The 17,811-nt window shown below is 43.9% G+C and overlaps 1 protein-coding gene across 1 annotated transcript; it reads left to right on the top strand.

Moving 5' to 3' along the window:
- Window positions 1-1,704: 1,704 nt before the first annotated feature.
- Gimap3 (GTPase, IMAP family member 3) lies at window positions 1,705-8,092 on the top strand. Its single transcript, NM_031247.3, has 5 exons — window positions 1,705-1,914; window positions 3,710-3,819; window positions 4,780-5,066; window positions 6,030-6,064; window positions 6,590-8,092. Exons 4-5 carry the CDS (start codon window positions 6,037-6,039, stop codon window positions 7,465-7,467), a joined length of 906 nt encoding a protein of 301 aa, NP_112537.2. The 5' UTR covers window positions 1,705-1,914; window positions 3,710-3,819; window positions 4,780-5,066; window positions 6,030-6,036; the 3' UTR covers window positions 7,468-8,092.
- Window positions 8,093-17,811: the final 9,719 nt, after the last annotated feature.

Below are 17,811 nucleotides of genomic sequence, written 5' to 3'. Positions count from 1 at the left end.
ACCTAAGTTGGAATCCCCAGCATCCAAATAAAAATCTGGGCATGACTGCTTGTGCCTGTAATCTCAGCATCGGGCGCAAAGTGGCAGGTCCTAGAGCTCCTGGCAGTCAACCTAGTAGAAATCAAGAATTCACTGAGAGATCCTATTTCAAGGCAATAGGGTATCGCAGTAATAGAAGACACCTTCAGTCAGTCTTCTGGCTTTCCTGTGTTCACTCAGGAGCATGTGCACGTGCGAGCTCAGGCACATCAAAAATAAACAAACAACTCCCCCAAACCACTGTTCAATATTTCCAGACTGGGCAAAACAGAACACAGCAAACCAGCAGGTAACCAGCAGGGGGCAGTGTTTGCAAGACGTCGACGCCAGTTCCCACTCCCTTCCTACAGTTTTGAGCCTCAGGCTCTTGTTCTCATTGGCTGCAGTCTGGCTTCCTTTCCTGCTGACCGTCCCTTCACAGCAGGATGCACCTTCCCTTTGGAGGCGTGGACCAGAAAGCTGCAGTGAGAAAAGGTTCCAAACAATCCCTGAGTTCTGTGAGGAAGAAATCACACTGCAGGAGCTGAGGTGGATTCAGGAACCCACAAGAGCATACATGTCAATTAAAACAACAAAACAAAACAACAGCCAGGCAGTGGTGGCTCACACCTTTAATCCCAGCACTTGGGAGGCAGAGGCAGGCAGATAGTTCTGAGTTCAAGGCCAGCCTGGTCTACAGACCGGGACAGCCAGGGCTACACAGAGAAACCCTGTCTCGAAAAAAACCAACAAACAAAACAAAACAAAAAGCTAAGGATATGAACATGCAGGTTATAGGAACAACATCTATATTCATTTCACCCAAATAGATCCCATATCCCACTCTCCTCCTTGAACATTCTTTTGTTTAAAAAAAAAAAAAAATCACCCAAACTTGGGATTGGAGGGATGGCTCAGTAGTTAAGGAGCCTTACAAGTGTTAATAGTTCCAGATCCAGGGGATCCAGCAGCCTCTCCTGGCTTCTGCAAGCACCAGGCATGTGCAGAGGGCACTTGCATACATGTAGGCAAAACACTCATACGCGGAAAAGAACAGCAAGTGAATAAAAAAGTGATCTGAACTCAAACACACGGCTAAGTGGAACTCCTCCAGGGAGGAGACCTGGCTCACTCCGGATCCTGAGTCCTGCAGGGCAGCAGGCAGAGGCACAGGGACTTGGGATTCCACTAAGTGCTGTTGCTTTGCCTAAACCATACTATAGACTGGGTAGCTAGCTTCATGGCTTCTGTGGAGACAAGGTCTGCCCAGGTGAGAAAACCTAAGCCTTGTTCTCCCATACTCTCCCTAGAAGCCAGGGTACCTTAGCCAGGCTCAAGCATGATAGCTATTGATCTGTCCAGTGGGCCCTGGAGAGAGCCACTTTAGGCTCAACTGCCACCTCAAATTCCATCTAAGAAGCTACCTCCGGATGGCAGAGGTAAACAGCAGAGCAGAAGAGATGCATGCTGTCTGCCTGGTGAGGAGGAGCAGAAGCTAGAGTCTTGGGTTGCCCATGCTTTTAGACTTCTAGATTCTCTTAGGCCCATAGAGAATACTTTGTACACAAACATCTCAGTGGTGTGGCCGATGAGGGTGGAGCAGGAAGCAGAACTTTTTTTTTTTTTTTAAATCAACCTTTTCCACTGGCTGCCTTCTTCAGTGGCCCTCAGAGCACCCCTTTTCAGAGAAACTCATGTACATCACCCTTTCCCACCCCTCAGGAGACACCGTCTTCCTCCCCCTGGAAGACAGATCTTGTGAGCTGGCCTTCACCTCTTGTAGCTCTTGTACTTTTACGAAAGACTACAAACCAATGTGAGAGGCTGCCTAGGCCTGGAAGGTAGCTCCACAGTGGCTATAGATCTTGAATGGAAAGATCCTCAGGAACTCACCAGGTAACAGGGATCTTGTGGTGTGTGTGTGTGTGTGTGTGTGTGTGTGTGTGTGTGTGTGTGGTGTTCTTCTATCCTGCTCACCCTTAAATCTACCAGTAACAATTAGTGTCAACCTGAAGGGAAAGACAACTGATCTTTTTTCATAGACTGTAGAGAAATTCCTGTTCCCCAGGGACTTTTAGTCTTGTCTGTGGAACATCAGTGAGTTTTCTCCCTCACAGAACAAGGCTAACACACCACTGAGGACTCAGGAGAGGTGGACTCTTAGACATTCTCCTTGCTTTCCAAGGGCGAAAGGGAGCAGACAAGCTTCTAAAGCAATTTCCCTAGAGCTGTCAGCCAGGCTTGTATTGAGTGTCTGGGAACCAGAGAGCAGCTGGAGGGGAACCAGTCTTTGGGACGGGGCATCAGACCGGGTTTTGTGAGCTGGGAAATTAGAGTTGTGGCAGGAAGATGGAACGTGGGCCCCATGGGTGATCTGAAGTTCATACACTACCCATCGTCCAGAAGGAACCCTAGCTGTCTGACTAGCATTCGCTTTATCCAGTCGGGGTCAGGACTCTATCAATGGATAAGAACAACCCCAGGCTCTTCCCCAGAGCCTTGGGTTCCTCGATGTTGGAGAGCAAAGGGACACCAGATGTCTTTTTCCATCACTGACTGTGGTCTGCACTCTCTGACTGGCTAAATTATCTATTGGCGTATCATCTCACTGAATCCAGTACTCACTGAGTGGCTGGACTGGCTATCTTATCTCCCCGTCCCCTGCAGGTTTAATTTTCTTTCTTTCCCATCACTTTTCTTTTTCTTGGTGAACATTCACAGTGCTGGGCAGGAGGGAATTTGTTTTGTTTTGTTTTGTTTTTCGAGACAGGGTTTCTCTGTGTAGCCCGGGCTGTCCTGGAACTCACTCTGTAGACCAGGCTGGCCTTCAACTCAGAAATCTGCCTGTCTCTGCCTCCCGAGTGCTGGGATTAAAGGTGTGCGTTCACTCAGGTTCATCTGTTCACAGAAAGCATTTGCTGTTTGTTTTGGATAAAGTAATACATTCTTTAAAGACCAGTCAAAGCAAACAGAATGAAGCTGCAGGCAGTAAAGCTTTTATTCCCGGAAAGGACCCCATGACCATTGCACACTGGTTTTCCCTCATAACAGCATGACACATTTTCCCCATTAGGACAGTTTGTTCTCAAGATGCTGTGGTGAAGGATATGGGAAAGAAAGAATGATATTATCAGTTTTCTCAAATGAGACCAAGATAATCTGCACAAGGCCAACACACAAGTCTGTGACCTTCTCACAGTGCTTCTAAGTGTGGCCTGCCCATGCCCTCTTCCAGTCTCTTCCAGTCCTGCATGAGGGAAGCACTGCCAGGGGAGGGCCTCTTAGATATGGGGAGCTCTTCCACTTTTGCTAGCTCCAAGGTTCAACCAAGGGCCAGAAATAACTGACACACACACACAAACACACACACACACTGACTTCTTAAAAAATAAACGAAAGGACTGACAGGTGTGTGGGTGAAGTGGTGGAGTGGTAGGGGTGGGCTGACACTTGGATCCTAGTGGGTGGGGACAGGGCACACTGCTGTCTTGAAAAAATGGTGGCCCAGCATAAAATGAAGGGGACCGCGTGGGAAAGGGGTACAGATGAGAAACAGCAAGGTGACAGTCATTTTGCTGGAACTGTGTGGGTTCAGACTAGAGAAAGCACTGGAGAGGAAAAAAAAATGTCTAAAGAAAAAGGCTTGAGAAGCAATGTTTCCACTCTTGCTTTCGCTCCTCTTTCTCCTCAGGCTTGATTCTGAGATGGCAGCAGTTTAAGGCTCTCAATTTGGAGGAATGACCTGCCACCAGTTGCTTGGCCAAAGGCATTGTATGAGTACTCCTGCCTGAGAGACTGTTGGTAAGCACCTAGGGGCGCCAGACCCCACCCATCAGCATACGCTGAGGAGCACAGCCCAGGGAGCTGTACAGGAAGCAGTGGTAGTGTGACCTTCGCTCTTTCATCGGCAGTGTTGTTCAACCTAGTCAGTCCCCTCACAGACGTGTAAGCCGCTCAGGGCTTCCACAGGGCCTCAGGACTGAGCTTCAACCCTTTCCTCTTCTTTCTTACAAAGAGAACAAAGCAAAGCTGAGGGTCGAGTTTGGTTCTCTGCATCTTTCTGCTTCAGCTGAGCCTTGGCTTTGATGGACTTCAGCTCTCCAGGGCAATGGAAACAACAGATTCAGAGATTTGCTTTAGGAACTGGCTCACATGACCATGGAGGGACAGAATGCCTGAGCCCTGCAGGTGTCTGGAGGCTGAAAGTTACTGGGCTAAATGCTGGATCCTGGCATCCAGTGTTGAAATTAAAGTTTAATTTATATTTATTTTAATTTATATTTCTTGTCAAGTTGGTCTCTGGACGGTTTCATATGTGGAAGAGCTAGAAAACATCTAGAAAATCCATTTGTTTCAAAAAGTGTTTTTAAGTGACACACCAGAGACCCTGAGGTTCTGTAATTAGACATTCTTTTTATTTTATTTTATTTTATTTTATTTTATTTTATTTTATTTTATTTTGGTTTTTCAAGACAGGGTTTCTCTGTATAGCCCTGGATGTCCTGGAACTCACTCTGTAGACCAGGCTGGCCTTGAACTCAGAAATCCACCTGCCTCTGCCTCCCAAGTGCTGGGATTAAAGGTGTGACCACTGCCTGGCTAATTAGACATTCTTTAGACACTCATTTTGAGGCTAATGTTGGATATTTTCGTTTCATTTTGCTTACATATGGGATTGACTACATATAGAATTAAGTAAAAACCAAATTGCTGGGCACGCCTATGAGGGGTTTTTTGCTTGTTTAATTAACTGTTTTAAAGGGAGACCAATTTCTAATCTGGATCCTTGAGATGGGAAGATTCACCTTTAACCTGGGTCATACCGTCACACCATCTGCTGGCAGCCATGGAAGAAGGAAGCTTGCTCTCTTTGCTTCATTACTCTCATTCTCACTGTCAAGTGCATTCCTTCACTGGCATTAGAGCATATTTCTTCAGGATTCCAGTGTATACTACAGACCATCTGAGATGTCCAGACTCATGGACTGAACAACTACTGGACTTCCCATTGGTAAACAGGCATAGTTGGACTGGCTGGACCAGAGACTGTAAGCCATTCTAATAAATCCCTTTTCTATTGTGTGTGTGTGTGTGTGTGTGTGTGTGTGTGTTCTATTAAGTTCTGTTCCTCTACAGAACCAGACTAATACAAGACCTTACTCCTGGAACATAGTCAAGGAAATACTCAAAAGCTTTGACAAGCAGGGGCCTGAATTTGGAAGGTCTGTATAGGTTCTTCCTGGTAAAAAAGCTGGGAAGTTGTTCTCCCTAACCTGGTACAAGAGGTAGGTAGAGTGGGGTAGGACAAGGATCAGAAAGGCTTGTGAAGAACAGGGTAGAAGGAAAGGAAGGGCCTGAAAGAAAGACACCCTCGAGGTGTTTCTAATCCCAGGATTGAACTGGAAACAGGGAAGCTGTAGATTCCAGGAGCACAGCACATTGACTATGCAGCCTTAGGACTTAGCTTTTCTTTCTGCTTACTGGGGGCAGCCCACCACTCCCAAACAGGTCCCACAGTGCACTCCTACTCCTTGGTGAACAGTTGCTCCTGGTTTTCTGGGAACTTTCCCAGGTTAGGCAGAGAAAATCCTGTGGTCTGCACTCAGCTCAACTCTGGGCATGGCAGAACCATTGCCAGAACGTGGGAAGAAGTTCATTTGTCTCTTGGAGGTACTGGGGGTCAGTTTCTAGTACTGGGTTCCCAAAGAACCCCAGATAGCCATGTGCTCATGTGCCCGGTAGGAAATAACTGAGCAACTTAATGAACTATTATTGTGGGATGAAGATTAGTTATGGTGACAATGAGTATATCCATATGCTCACGTGCACAGACCCATTTCTTGGGTCTTTCTCCTTTGGGTCATCTAGAACTACCTCTAAGTATTGCGTGTGTGATGTCAGCAGTTCTTTCTTTCTTTGCTCTGATGTCTCTTCCTACAAGATATTGGGCTTGGTATTGCATGTTACATTCAAATCCAATATGAACACTTTTTGCATATTTCTCCTTCTAGAAAAAAAATGGAAACACTTCAGAATGTTGTAACAGGTAAGAAGGCTGGTGGAGGTAGGACTCCCTTGCAAAGTCAACAGTGACTGCCCAGTGCCTAGAAAGGGACAAACTTCCCTCCAGCACCTAAAGCAAGAGAATGTTCTCCCAGATAATTGGACATATTAGGCCATTAACTGTTACACTCTCCAAAGCAAGGGCAAGTTCTTCAATATAAAATCTCACTGTCTGTAAAGTAGAGATCTGGATAGATGGGAGGAGACAGAGATAAAGAAGCAGACAGTTAGAATGACCAACCCTAGAAGGCCCTGAGCATACTGCAATGGCCTATCATCTCAGAGGAAGGTCCTGGAATAGTGCTAAAATCATCAATTCTTCAGGAAAAGATGTGTTAGACACTAAACATCAGGAACACTTGATCCCAGAAGTCCCCTGTGTGATGGGTGTAATGTTGGTAAAGCAGAGGGGTTGAGTTCCTAATTGGTTCCCGCTAATTCCTATCAGTTTTCAGCCATCCTTTTAATGGTTCATTTCTTATACCTGAGCTTCCCTACACTCCCACAGGCGGAAAGAAAGGTGGCTGCACCTCAGGGTCAAGGCCACTGAGGATCCTCCTGGTGGGCAAATCTGGCTGCGGTAAAAGCGCCACAGGGAACAGCCTCCTCCGACGACCAGCATTCGAGTCCAGGCTCAGAGGCCAGTCTGTGACAAGGACCAGCCAGGCAGAGACAGGCACATGGGAGGGGAGGAGCATCCTAGTGGTAGACACACCCCCCATCTTTGAGTCAAAGGCCCAGAACCAAGACATGGACAAGGACATCGGAGACTGCTACCTGCTGTGTGCCCCAGGCCCCCATGTGTTGTTGCTGGTGACCCAGCTGGGACGCTTCACAGCTGAAGATGTCATGGCTGTGAGGATGGTGAAGGAGGTCTTTGGGGTAGGGGTCATGAGGCACATGATCGTCCTCTTCACCCGCAAGGAAGACCTGGCAGAGAAGTCCTTGGAAGAGTTTGTGACCCACACTGACAACCGCAGCCTGCGCAGCCTGGTTCAGGAGTGTGGGAGGAGGTACTGTGCCTTCAACAACAGGGCCTCTGGGGAGGAGCAGCAAGGGCAGCTGGCAGAGCTCATGGCCCTGGTGAGGAGGCTGGAACAGGAGTGTGAAGGCTCCTTCCACAGCAATGACCTCTTCCTTCATGCCGAGACACTCCTTAGAGAAGGTTACAGTGTGCACCAGGAAGCCTATAGGTGCTACCTGGCCAAGGTGAGGCAGGAGGTGGAGAAACAGAGGTGGGAGCTGGAGGAGCAGGAGGGCAGCTGGGTCCTCAAGGTCCTCCCCATAGGCAAAAAGTTGGAGGTGTTGCATTCAGATTTTTGTTGGTATTTGGTGTTGGCCATATTAATCTTCTTCGTTTTCTTTTTTCTCTTATTTTATGTTTAATGCTCTGCATTTTATTGTGGATTGGGATCACTCACAAATATTGTGTTTTCTACCTATGGGAAAAAAAGTGTGAAGTGTGGTATGTCCTGGTGTTTTCAATTGTTAATTAAGCCAGCAACAGGCTAGCAGGATATGTAAAGGTTTGTCATTTCCTGCCCCCAAAAAGAAAGGCAAGCTGCCTTGGGGAAGGTGATCTTCCTCCATGTAGCCCCCAAAGCTGTTGGAGACCATACCGTGAGAAAGGGAGCTTTTCACAGTCTCCCACCCTGACAGGCCAAATGGCCTTGTGCTAAGGAGCCGGTTGTCACTCCCTTCTCCCTGTTTCCTTCCTGGCACCAGAGTCTGTAAAAGCTGAATTATAGTCCCCTCTTCCTGACTCCCATGACATCCAAGGACAGTTATGCGCTGAGCCCGGCCTGACACCCAAGGCTGTTAAGGAGGATCTATGTTCCGGAGATAAGACTCAGAGTGCCCGCCACCTGGCGCCTGACTTCAGCCCTCATGTCCCCTGATGCCCACTTCTTTGTTCTTTGTTAATTCCCCCTCAACCCCTCCCTATACCCCTCAATGCGTGCTTTAAAACTCGGCGTTTCAGCCTAATAAACAGAGACCTTGATAGGAAAGATCTACTTGGTCTTTGCTTCTCTTTTCTCTCCCATCCCATTTTCTCCCAGGTTTTCGGTCCCCCTCGCACCCACGAATAACTGAGTCCTGCTGGACGGGACACAAAGCCTTGCTTAAACTGGTTGAGTGAGGAGTGTGTTGGGATTTGGGGGTGGGGGGTTGTTTGTTTGCTTGTTTGTTCTAGGTAATAAAGAGCTGGCAGCCTGCACTGGGGCTGGAACAGAAGCAGGGAGTTGGAGAGAGAGAGAGAGAGAGAGAGAGAGAGAGAGAGAGAGAGAGAGAGAGAGAGAGAGAGAGAGAGAAGACAGAAAGGAGACAGAGGGAGGCTGGGAAGTAAGTAATGAGTGCCATGCAAAGCTACACACAGTCACAGAGAAGTCGGGTTAAATTAGAGGCTAGCGGAGAGATTGCCTTGGCAAAAAGCCAACAGCTTTAAATTATATCGCTGTTGCTGTGTCTTTATTATTAAACCTCAAGTGGAATCCCCGAAAGCAATACTGGTCTGTGGACACTGCTCTTCTCGGCCTCTTCTGTTTCCCCTTTAGAATCCTGGTTTGGTCCAGGCTTCTCTCATTAACTCCTAGGATGTCTGATCTAAATACTTTCTATTATTTTCTTTATGAATGATGGATCCAGGAAAGGGCCTGCAGGCCCATGCCAACCAATGAGAAGTCAGTAAGAGTCTCTGGGGGAGGAGCTACAGGTTTCCCCTTATGGAGGAAGACACACAGGTAGAGACAGACTCTCTTCTTGCCCCAATGTTGTTCGATGAGATGGAGGGAACTGAGCTCCCCACCACCCAGCTCTGAAGCTCACCCGAGTTTCTGTATTGCCACATATGTTGGCCATTAACTTTCCCCACTGAACCAATGATTTGGATTTCAGTTCTGACAAAGTAACACCGGTCTCACGTGTGAGGTTTATTAAGGAAAAGGGGCTTCCTGTGTAGGCGGGGGGGGGGGGGGGTTGAATGAGGTGGGGGGGTGGAGGGAAAATATGGCTTCTTGTCGGGGGGCCGTGGTGCATGCTAATGACGTGTCTTGTTGTCATGGGTCCCTGGGAGTTGGCTGTGAAGATACCTGATGGTCTGCCACTGTTTCGGAGTCCCTTTTGGCTGTCTGAGGATGTGCTTAATTGTTAACAAAGCTTCTTTTCACACATTTGAAAGCATTTGAAGTAATAAAGAAATCTCCATATTGCCTTTATGTAGCCATCCAGAGAAGTGGGTTTACCTAAAAGGGGGGCTGGAAATGAAAAGGATTGGGTGCGAGAGAAGGATGAAGCCAAGACAAAGTTCTGATCAAGGCTCAAAGTTTAATTCTGCAGCTCCAGCTTATAAAGGGAAAACCACAAAACCTATCCTTCATTTCTGCTGGATTACATTGCAAGGCAAGGTTAGCAGACAGTCTATTCTTCTAAGTTCCTGTAGGAAATTGCAGGTGCAGCAAGGTGATGACTCCTCCTGGGTAGTTAAGTCCATTGTGGCAAGCACTCAAGGTCTGCTCAGCCTGCTCAAGGCTGGGGAAGAGCACTGTTGTGTCCGGCCAGCAGATCACAGACCTGGGTTCTAGTCTGGAAAGGCATTTTGGAAACCTGGAAGAGAAGATGGGCTGGGCTGCGCGAGATAAGGAAGGAACCAAGACAAGCTTTCTGTTCAAGGTTCAATTTTAATGTCAGTAAACAGGCTTTATAAAGAAAAGGGGAAGCCTGTCCCTGGCCAAGCAAAGTTCCTTTGAAGTAGATAGGTCAGCCTTTTAGTGGGAACTCAAGAAGATCAGCAGTTCAGTGTTAACTCCGGAAGATTCTTGGAAGAGAACCGGTTCAGCCTCTGGCAAGTTAGGCCTCAGGCAGGTAGTGGCACATCAAAAAAAAAAAAAAAAAAAAAAAAAAGAGCAGCACAGCAGGTGGCTTCTCGGTGTTTGTATTGTTGCTTCTTACCTGTCAGGGAGAACAAACATAGCAAAGTATGTCTCTGTCTTAGGTCGATAGGAGCTCAAGAATACCTGTCTCTGACTACCAGCCTTCTATAGCACACTCTTTCCCATTCAAACCAGGACCACAAAGGACACATGAATATGCACTCGATGCATTTCTTCATAGTGATGGATAACTGTCATGGTGAATGGCTGAGCTTGCTGAAAGCAATACAAGATCCAAAAGTTAAAGGCAACAAGATTATAATGAATGGTTCAAGCAGTATAGAAACTAAAGTTGTAAGCCATGGGGAAGTGGAGAACCAGGATTCAAACCATCCCTGATTCTGTCCTTTTTCTATTTATCTTTTGGCTAGTCCTTCTCGACCGTTAGCCATAGAATCCTTTACTACTCCTGAATGATCAGTATAAAGTAACAGTCTTCATGGAGGGCTGTACGTAGTCCTCCCTGTTGTGGGAATAAAAGATCAAGTCCTCTCCTGTTTTGAAGGACTACCTCAGGCAAGGTTAGAGATTCTTGCTAATAGGAAATAGAGGTTTCTATCCTTTCTATATCTGTATCTATTACTGTTCTAAGGAGCTCATAATTTTTTCCTTGCAAAACCAAGGTTGAAGTGGCAGTAGCTACTCCTCCCACACTCAGATAGTTCCTTGGAATCCAAATTTTGAAATTTTAAAAATAAAAAGCATGACTTAAATAATTTTGTAGTATACAGGGATATAATTCCCCCTTTCTTGTTTTTTATGAAGATATTGTTTTAAAGTTCCATGGGCCTGTTCCACAATACCTTGTCCTTTAGGATAATAAGGAAATATGAGTAACATCCATTTGCCATAATTGATTAGGTACGAGTCCTCGAGAATTAACACCACCATTATGTGGTATGTGAAGAAATTGAAGACACTGAGAACAAGTCTTTATAATTTAATATGTATATTTTCTAGAAATACGAAATTGTTTTCTCAAACTATTTTGATGATGTAAAGAATGAGATTGTTTGGCTAATTGTTCCTGTAAGGCCTATAATCTGCCTGGTATACAAATCTACTGTGGCATTGCACAGGGGTCCAGGCAATCCAGTATGAGCTCTTAGATGTCCTATAAAGTAAGGAATAGTACCTGTTTCTTAAATTAAGCTGTATTTGTATACATAACTGTAAAATTTGAGAATTAGCAGTATCTAAAAAGGGAACAATTTCAAGCAATTGTAAACCAATCATGAGCTATATATTGGCTATCCATATACAAATTAAAAGCTTGATTTTTCAACATTTTAAAAACTGGCTACAGCATGTAATTCAATCATTTGTGAAGCAGGAGGAAACTCAAGAGAATAAGCATGTGATCTAATCACATATGTTTCTCTCTCATTAAACGATCTGTTTATAAATACAGTAAATGCATTCTTTATTGGCTGCATGCATAAATTTACAGGAAATACAAAAGAATGTATAGAGGTAAATTCTAACAACTTGTCTTTTGAATAATGATTATCAAATTTGCCTAAAATGTTTGCCGTGCAATGGGCCAAATATCAGTAGTTTGCAATAACCAATTTAATTGCTGTTTGGAATGAGAAATAAACATTTCATCAGGTTCTTAAAACATTCTTTCCAAAATACTTTCATGATTCTATCCTACAATTCTGTATTAACACAGCAACAGATTCATAATAGGGTGTTCAAACTTTACTTGGAGATGAAGGTGAATCCACATTAATGGTCCGTTTTGCCAAAGGACAGCTGTGAAACTGCCAACAAATGATCATAGTCTATATAATGTATCTGTTGTTGGCTAAGAGCTTCCTCTACTTTCTACAAAGCTGTTTTTCCCTCATCAGTTTATTGTCCAGGGGAATTAGAATTAGAACTTGAGAATATCAAACAGAGGTTTAAGTTTTCCTCTGGTAAGCTTAAGATGAGGTCTTAGCCAATTAATACCTCCTAACAACTTTTGAGAATCATTTAAAGTAACTAAATATCTTTTCTTACTTGAATTTTCTGTTCCACAATTTGTTTAGGATATAACTGAAGCCCCAAATATTGAAAAAGATATTTATTGTCTTTGAATCTCTTCTGGAGCAACAACTACTCCAAAATTTTAAAGCTTGTGTAAGAAGAGCAAAGGCTTGTAGTAAAACTCCATCAGAAGGATCAGCTAACAAAATATCCATAGAGTGAATAATATACACTGAATGATTCAAAGTCCTAACTTCTTGTATTGAAGCAGAAACAAAATTTTGGCATAATGTCGGGCTATTAGCCATCCTTTGAGGCAAAAATTTCCAATGATATCACTTCATGGGCTCTTCAAAATTATAAGCTCACTAAAAGCAAACCCTTTACAATCATCAGGATGAAAAGGAACAGTATAAAAACAATCTTTTAAATCTGTAATAATTTTATACCTATTTTTTTGGAACACCAGCTGGAGTAGGTAAGCCAGGTTGTAATGCCTCATAAGTTTCTAGTTTCATTAACCTTTCATACATCTTAAATTTGAACTTTAATTTGGATTAATGGAATAACCAATCACTTGGAGGTCAATGAGTATATCAGCTCCAGTGTCTATTAATCCTTCAAAGATTTTTTTCTTCAATTAGTAATTTAAGGTTAGGTCTCTTATTAGTAATAGGTTGGACCCAGAACACATCAGAGGAACCAAAGCCATTTTGTCCTCTCTCACTCTTAACAAATTTGGAGGGTAGCAGATGCAAGGGAACTAAAATAAGTTGAGCGATTCTTTTACTATCAGGCACAGCTAAGCTATAATGCCATGGGAGGAAGCTTCTTTTTATCAGGTTCTGGCTAGATAGCAACACATCAGGCTGCATTAGCATCCTCATAAGCCAATTGTGTAACAAAAGGAACTCCTGCCTGAGGATGTCCAAAAATTCTACCAGCTGCTTTTAGCAGTCTATCCACAAATTCCTGAAAAGGTTCATCTGGACCTTATTTGACCCCAGATTAATCCTACTGACATCTCCTTTCCAATCTTGGGGGGTTAAATTTGCTTCTACTACTGTATCCAATAAAGCATGTGTAAAGGGGGAGGCAGGATGGTACAGTGCTTCAGCTGTTTTTAACTTATTACTCTTGCAATCATCTCCACTTGCTTGATTTTTTCTTAATTACAAATATGGGCGAGTTAAAAACCCTGAGCCTGTGATTGAGCTGCAAACTGCAGCCAATCGAACACTGGCAGTTTAACTAAAATTTTTAAGTTTCTTTTGCAATATTAGAGCATAAATGTCAGAGACCAAACCGTGAGAAAGCAAGCCCTTCACAACCTCCCACCCTGACAGGCCAAATGGCCTCGTGCTAGGAGCCGGTTGTCACTCCCTCCTCCCTGTTCCCTTCCTGGCACCTGAGGCTGTAAAAGCTGAATTACAATCCCCTCTTCCTTATCGCTTCCTGACTTTCATAACTTCCAAGGACATGAGTTACACCTGAGCCTGGCCTGACACCTCAAGGCTGTCAAGGAGGATCTATGTTCCGGAGATAAGATGCAGAGTGCCCGCTGCCTGGCGCCTGACTTCGGCCCTCATGTCAGCAGATGCCCACTCTTTGTTCTTTGTTAAATTCTCCCTCAATCCCTCCCCGTTCCCCAAGATGTATGCTTTAAAACCAGGCATCTCAGCCTAATAAACGGAGACCTTAATAGGACACTCTACTTGGTTTCTTGCTCCTCTTTTCCTTCCAATCCCATTTTCTTCCAGGTTTTCGGTCCCCCTCGCACCCACAAATAACTGAATCCCGCGGGACAAAATACATAACCATAATTTTGAAAAACAAAACACCAATTCTTAACAGTGTAAACAATCCATTCTCTTTTTAAAAAAATCAATACCAAGAGCATTACTTTCACATTACAAAGTTTGGCTGCCTATTCTTATATATTGTCTTAGTCAGAGTTTCTATTCCTGCACAAACATCATGACCAAGAAACAAGTTGGGGAGGAAAGGGTTTATTCAGCTTATACTTCCATACTGCTGTTCATCACCAAGGAAGTCAGGACTGGAACTCAAGCAGGTCAGGAAGCAGGAGCTGATGCAGAGGCCATGGAGGGATGTTACTTATTGGCTTGCCTCCCCTGGCTTGCTCAGCCTGCTCTCTTATAGAACCAAGACTACCAGCCCAGAGATGGTCCCACCCACAAGGGGCCTTTCAGCCTTGATCACTAATTGAGAAAATGCCTTACAGTTGGATCTCATGGAGGCATTTCCTCAACTGAAGCTCCTTTCTCTGTGATAACTCCAGCCTGTGTCAAGTAATCATTTTCTCATGTTATTTGTATATTTACCATTCCTATTTCTGTGAACCATGGACAGCATAAATCTATTTGAGCTAAGAATTTTCTAACTTCTGTTTTTTTAAACCCTGCTCCTCTCACCTGATGCAGCTCTTGGCTGTGTCAAACCAGCCAGTACATATATGAATGCATGACAGTGCAACTTTTAATAGCTAATTAAAGAGACATTGTTTTAAACCCTATCCTTTTTAAATCTAGTTTCTAGGATAAGAATTACATAAAATATTATCCCAATTTAGAAGTACCTTTAGAGATCTATGTCTCTGGGTTGGTTCATGCCAGGTGTTATTGTTTAGAATGACTCCAACTCTGAGTTACCAGTTGTAAGCTAACTTTCTGATACCAGTGTTACAAATTCCTAATCATACCCAATAACTTATAAGTCAATACTCTATAACCAAGACATGCAGAACATATTTATACCTTTAAAACCAGTCAGAAACAAAAACGAAGTGGCTACACACAGCTTATATTTAGACCAAACAAAATTTTCTTATTCTTTTTAGCTGTAATTTCAAGAGAAAAAGCACCTTGTCACTCGCTGAACCCAATAAACACAATTGCAGAGATTTTTCTAGAAAAAAAATGCAGCCATCATCTCCCTTACCAAAAATGCCAAAAAGCTAGTGGACCCTTTAAAATCGGCTTGGCAGATAATCAGCCCCTGGCAGGGCTTCTCCAGCTGTGCTTGACTCCCAGCTAAAAGTGCAGGGCTCCAAAGGCCAACTGAGACTGTCTTTTAAACAAGTTAAACTAAATCAAGGGGTGTAAAGCCAGCAGATAAAGTTTTAACCATTTATTTGTTTTGAACATGAAACACAGAACAATAATCATTCAAACAAAGAAACAAAAACAGACATAAATTAACAAACATGGACAGACTGGTGCACCAAGAACAGACAATAGACAGAGAGGGAAGAGAACTTGATGTCCCAAAGGGACCTAGATATAACTAGAACTAAAGATATCTCCAACAAGAGCAGGAGAGGAAGCAGGACATGATTTCCTCATGCCCCTAGGAGAGCTCTGAAATAGCTTATGTCCATTTTCCTTCTCTCTTGCTAAAGTGTCCCAGACAGGGGACAACTGCTTTTCTGAAACCTGAAACCTATTCTCTCTCTCTCTCTCTCTCTCTCTCTCTCTCTCTCTCTCTCTCTCTCTCTCCCTCCCTCCCTCCCTCCCTCTTGTTATTTGTATATTTACCATTCCTATTTCTGGGAACCATGGACAGCATAAATCTATTTGAGCTAAGAATTTTCTAACTTCTATTTTTTTAAACCCTGTTCCTCTCACCTGATGCAGCTCTTGGCTCAGACAAGTGCCTATATTGAATTCCCTTGTCTCATTGCACTGTCACCCCTAGGTGAACGCCTCTTCAGCCTAGCTGTATCCCCTTAATGCCCCTCTTGTAACAATAGCCTCTAAAAAATAAACTTTATAACTAGCTCTAGCATTAATGCTGTTCGTTGCTTACCATGCAGGATACTGTTACTTCTTCTGTTTTCTGTGGAGCTCCACTCAAGACAGAGTTTCTCAGTGGGTACCCCTGTTTTCAGTCCCCTTGTTTGGCTGCCACCTGTAGCTGTCCAGCAGCCATGGAGAACTGGTTTACCTGAAAGGGGGCCTGGAAATGAAAAGGATGGGGTGCTCAAGGCACATCTTTATTTCTGTCAATTTTTAAAAATAACATTTAAAGCTTGTGTAAATTTATTGTACATAGCACCGGGGTTGGAAAGAATATTTTCGTGCAAGTCTACCATGTACTGTTGAAAGACCCCCGTTTCGGTGAGACCCTCGCTCAAGTCCCGGGATGAGCTGATGCCCCAATAACTCAAGAGAGACCGTTCTTGATGCAATATCGCATGAAGTTTATTCAGGAATCAGCATGCTAAGGCCGAGCTCATAACCCGCACAGGGGCAGAGGAGATCAACCCTCAGCAGTTGCAGTTGAGGGTTTTTTAAAGGAAAAAAAACATAAAGAAGGGGGAAGCTGAGTAAACATCATAAGAATGGGGATGATGAATTACAACTCATCTCTTATGAAAAGGTTACAGGCTATCTTTGGCAAACATTTTTGGTCCCTTACACAATGGCACACAATGGCACCTGGGTGGGTCAAGATTGTGGTGAGCCAGTTCCTGGAATTAGGTGGGTCACCCAGTGGTCATCGGTTTTTCAGGCTGAAGGCAAAAGAACTCCATGCTGGGCTTTGTTTCTAGGGGTCTAAGAAACACATTGAGTTGGGGGCTTACACCGTTAGCATAACCCCCACATTCCATACCCTACCTTTCTCCTCTCATTAGTCCCTCTATTCCCTGGGACAATTCTACTTCTCTTTCATACCATTCATATATATACATGTGTGTGTATATATATATATACATATTTGTGTGTGTGTATGTGTGTTTGTGTATATATGATTTTTATTTACCTATATTGTTAGTGTACAGCCAATTGTTAGTAGTACAGTGATTCAGCTGGCCTGCTCTCAGGGACCTAGCAAAGGCTTAGTTAATCACCTGCTCATGCTGTCTTTTTTTCTAATATATATTTTTTGCATCTTTGCCAAAAGTCTAATGACTTTGCCTGTGTGGATTAGTGTTGTGAATAGCCCTGGGTCTAATTACATTTGATTTTAATTCTGTTCTCCTGTGAGGGGTTGTGAACAAGGAATGAGTCAGCACTCAGGTGATTTCCTGAAAACCTGCTTCCCACCTTAATTTGTAAAATAAAGGAGAGCTGTCAATTGGGCAGATAAAGGGAAGATGGAGTGGAAGGTGAGGAGAGAGAAGAAGGAAAAAAATGGAAGAGGGGGAGGACATAGAAGAGGAGGAGGAGGAAGAAAAGCAGCACAAAAGCACATGGCCTGGAGAAACCACAAGTTCTAAGGGGTCTCATAGATGTGGAAGATGGTAGAGTAGCGGAAGATCTGCCCAATCTAGGTGCACAGCATGTATTCATATTAACTGAGTTGTGTTTTCATTGCTGGGGTATATTTGGGTTGGAGATTTACCGCAACAGGTTAGTGTCTGGGCTTCTATTCTATTTACCTGTGTTTCTTATTTTGTTGTTGTTGATGCTGTTACTATGTCTCAATAATATCTAATATATATTTTTTGCATCTTTGCCAAAAGTCTAATGACTTTGCCTGTGTGGATTAGTGTTGTGAATAGCCCTGGGTCTAATTACATTTGATTTTAATTCTGTTCTCCTGTGAGGGGTTGTGAACAAGGAATGAGTCAGCACTCAGGTGATTTCCTGAAAACCTGCTTCCCACCTTAATTTGTAAAATAAAGGAGAGCTGTCAATTGGGCAGATAAAGGGAAGATGGAGTGGAAGGTGAGGAGAGAGAAGAAGGAAAAAAATGGAAGAGGGGGAGGACATAGAAGAGGAGGAGGAGGAAGAAAAGCAGCACAAAAGCACATGGCCTGGAGAAACCACAAGTTCTAAGGGGTCTCATAGATGTGGAAGAT

This window comes from Mus musculus, chromosome 6 (genome assembly GCF_000001635.26).
Source record: "Mus musculus strain C57BL/6J chromosome 6, GRCm38.p6 C57BL/6J".
Taxonomy (NCBI): Eukaryota; Metazoa; Chordata; class Mammalia; order Rodentia; family Muridae; genus Mus; species Mus musculus.
The sequence above is the reverse complement of the archived record's forward strand: the minus strand, read 5'-3'. Positions and strand labels throughout refer to the sequence as shown.

Excerpts from the sequence above, each read along its gene's own strand:
- Gimap3 (NM_031247.3), top strand. The coding sequence starts at position 6,037 with ATGGAAACACTTCAGAATGTTGTAACAG. Across the intron at positions 6,065-6,589 it reads ACTTCAGAATGTTGTAACAG|GCGGAAAGAAAGGTGGCTGC; the intron begins GTAAGAAGGCTG and ends ACACTCCCACAG.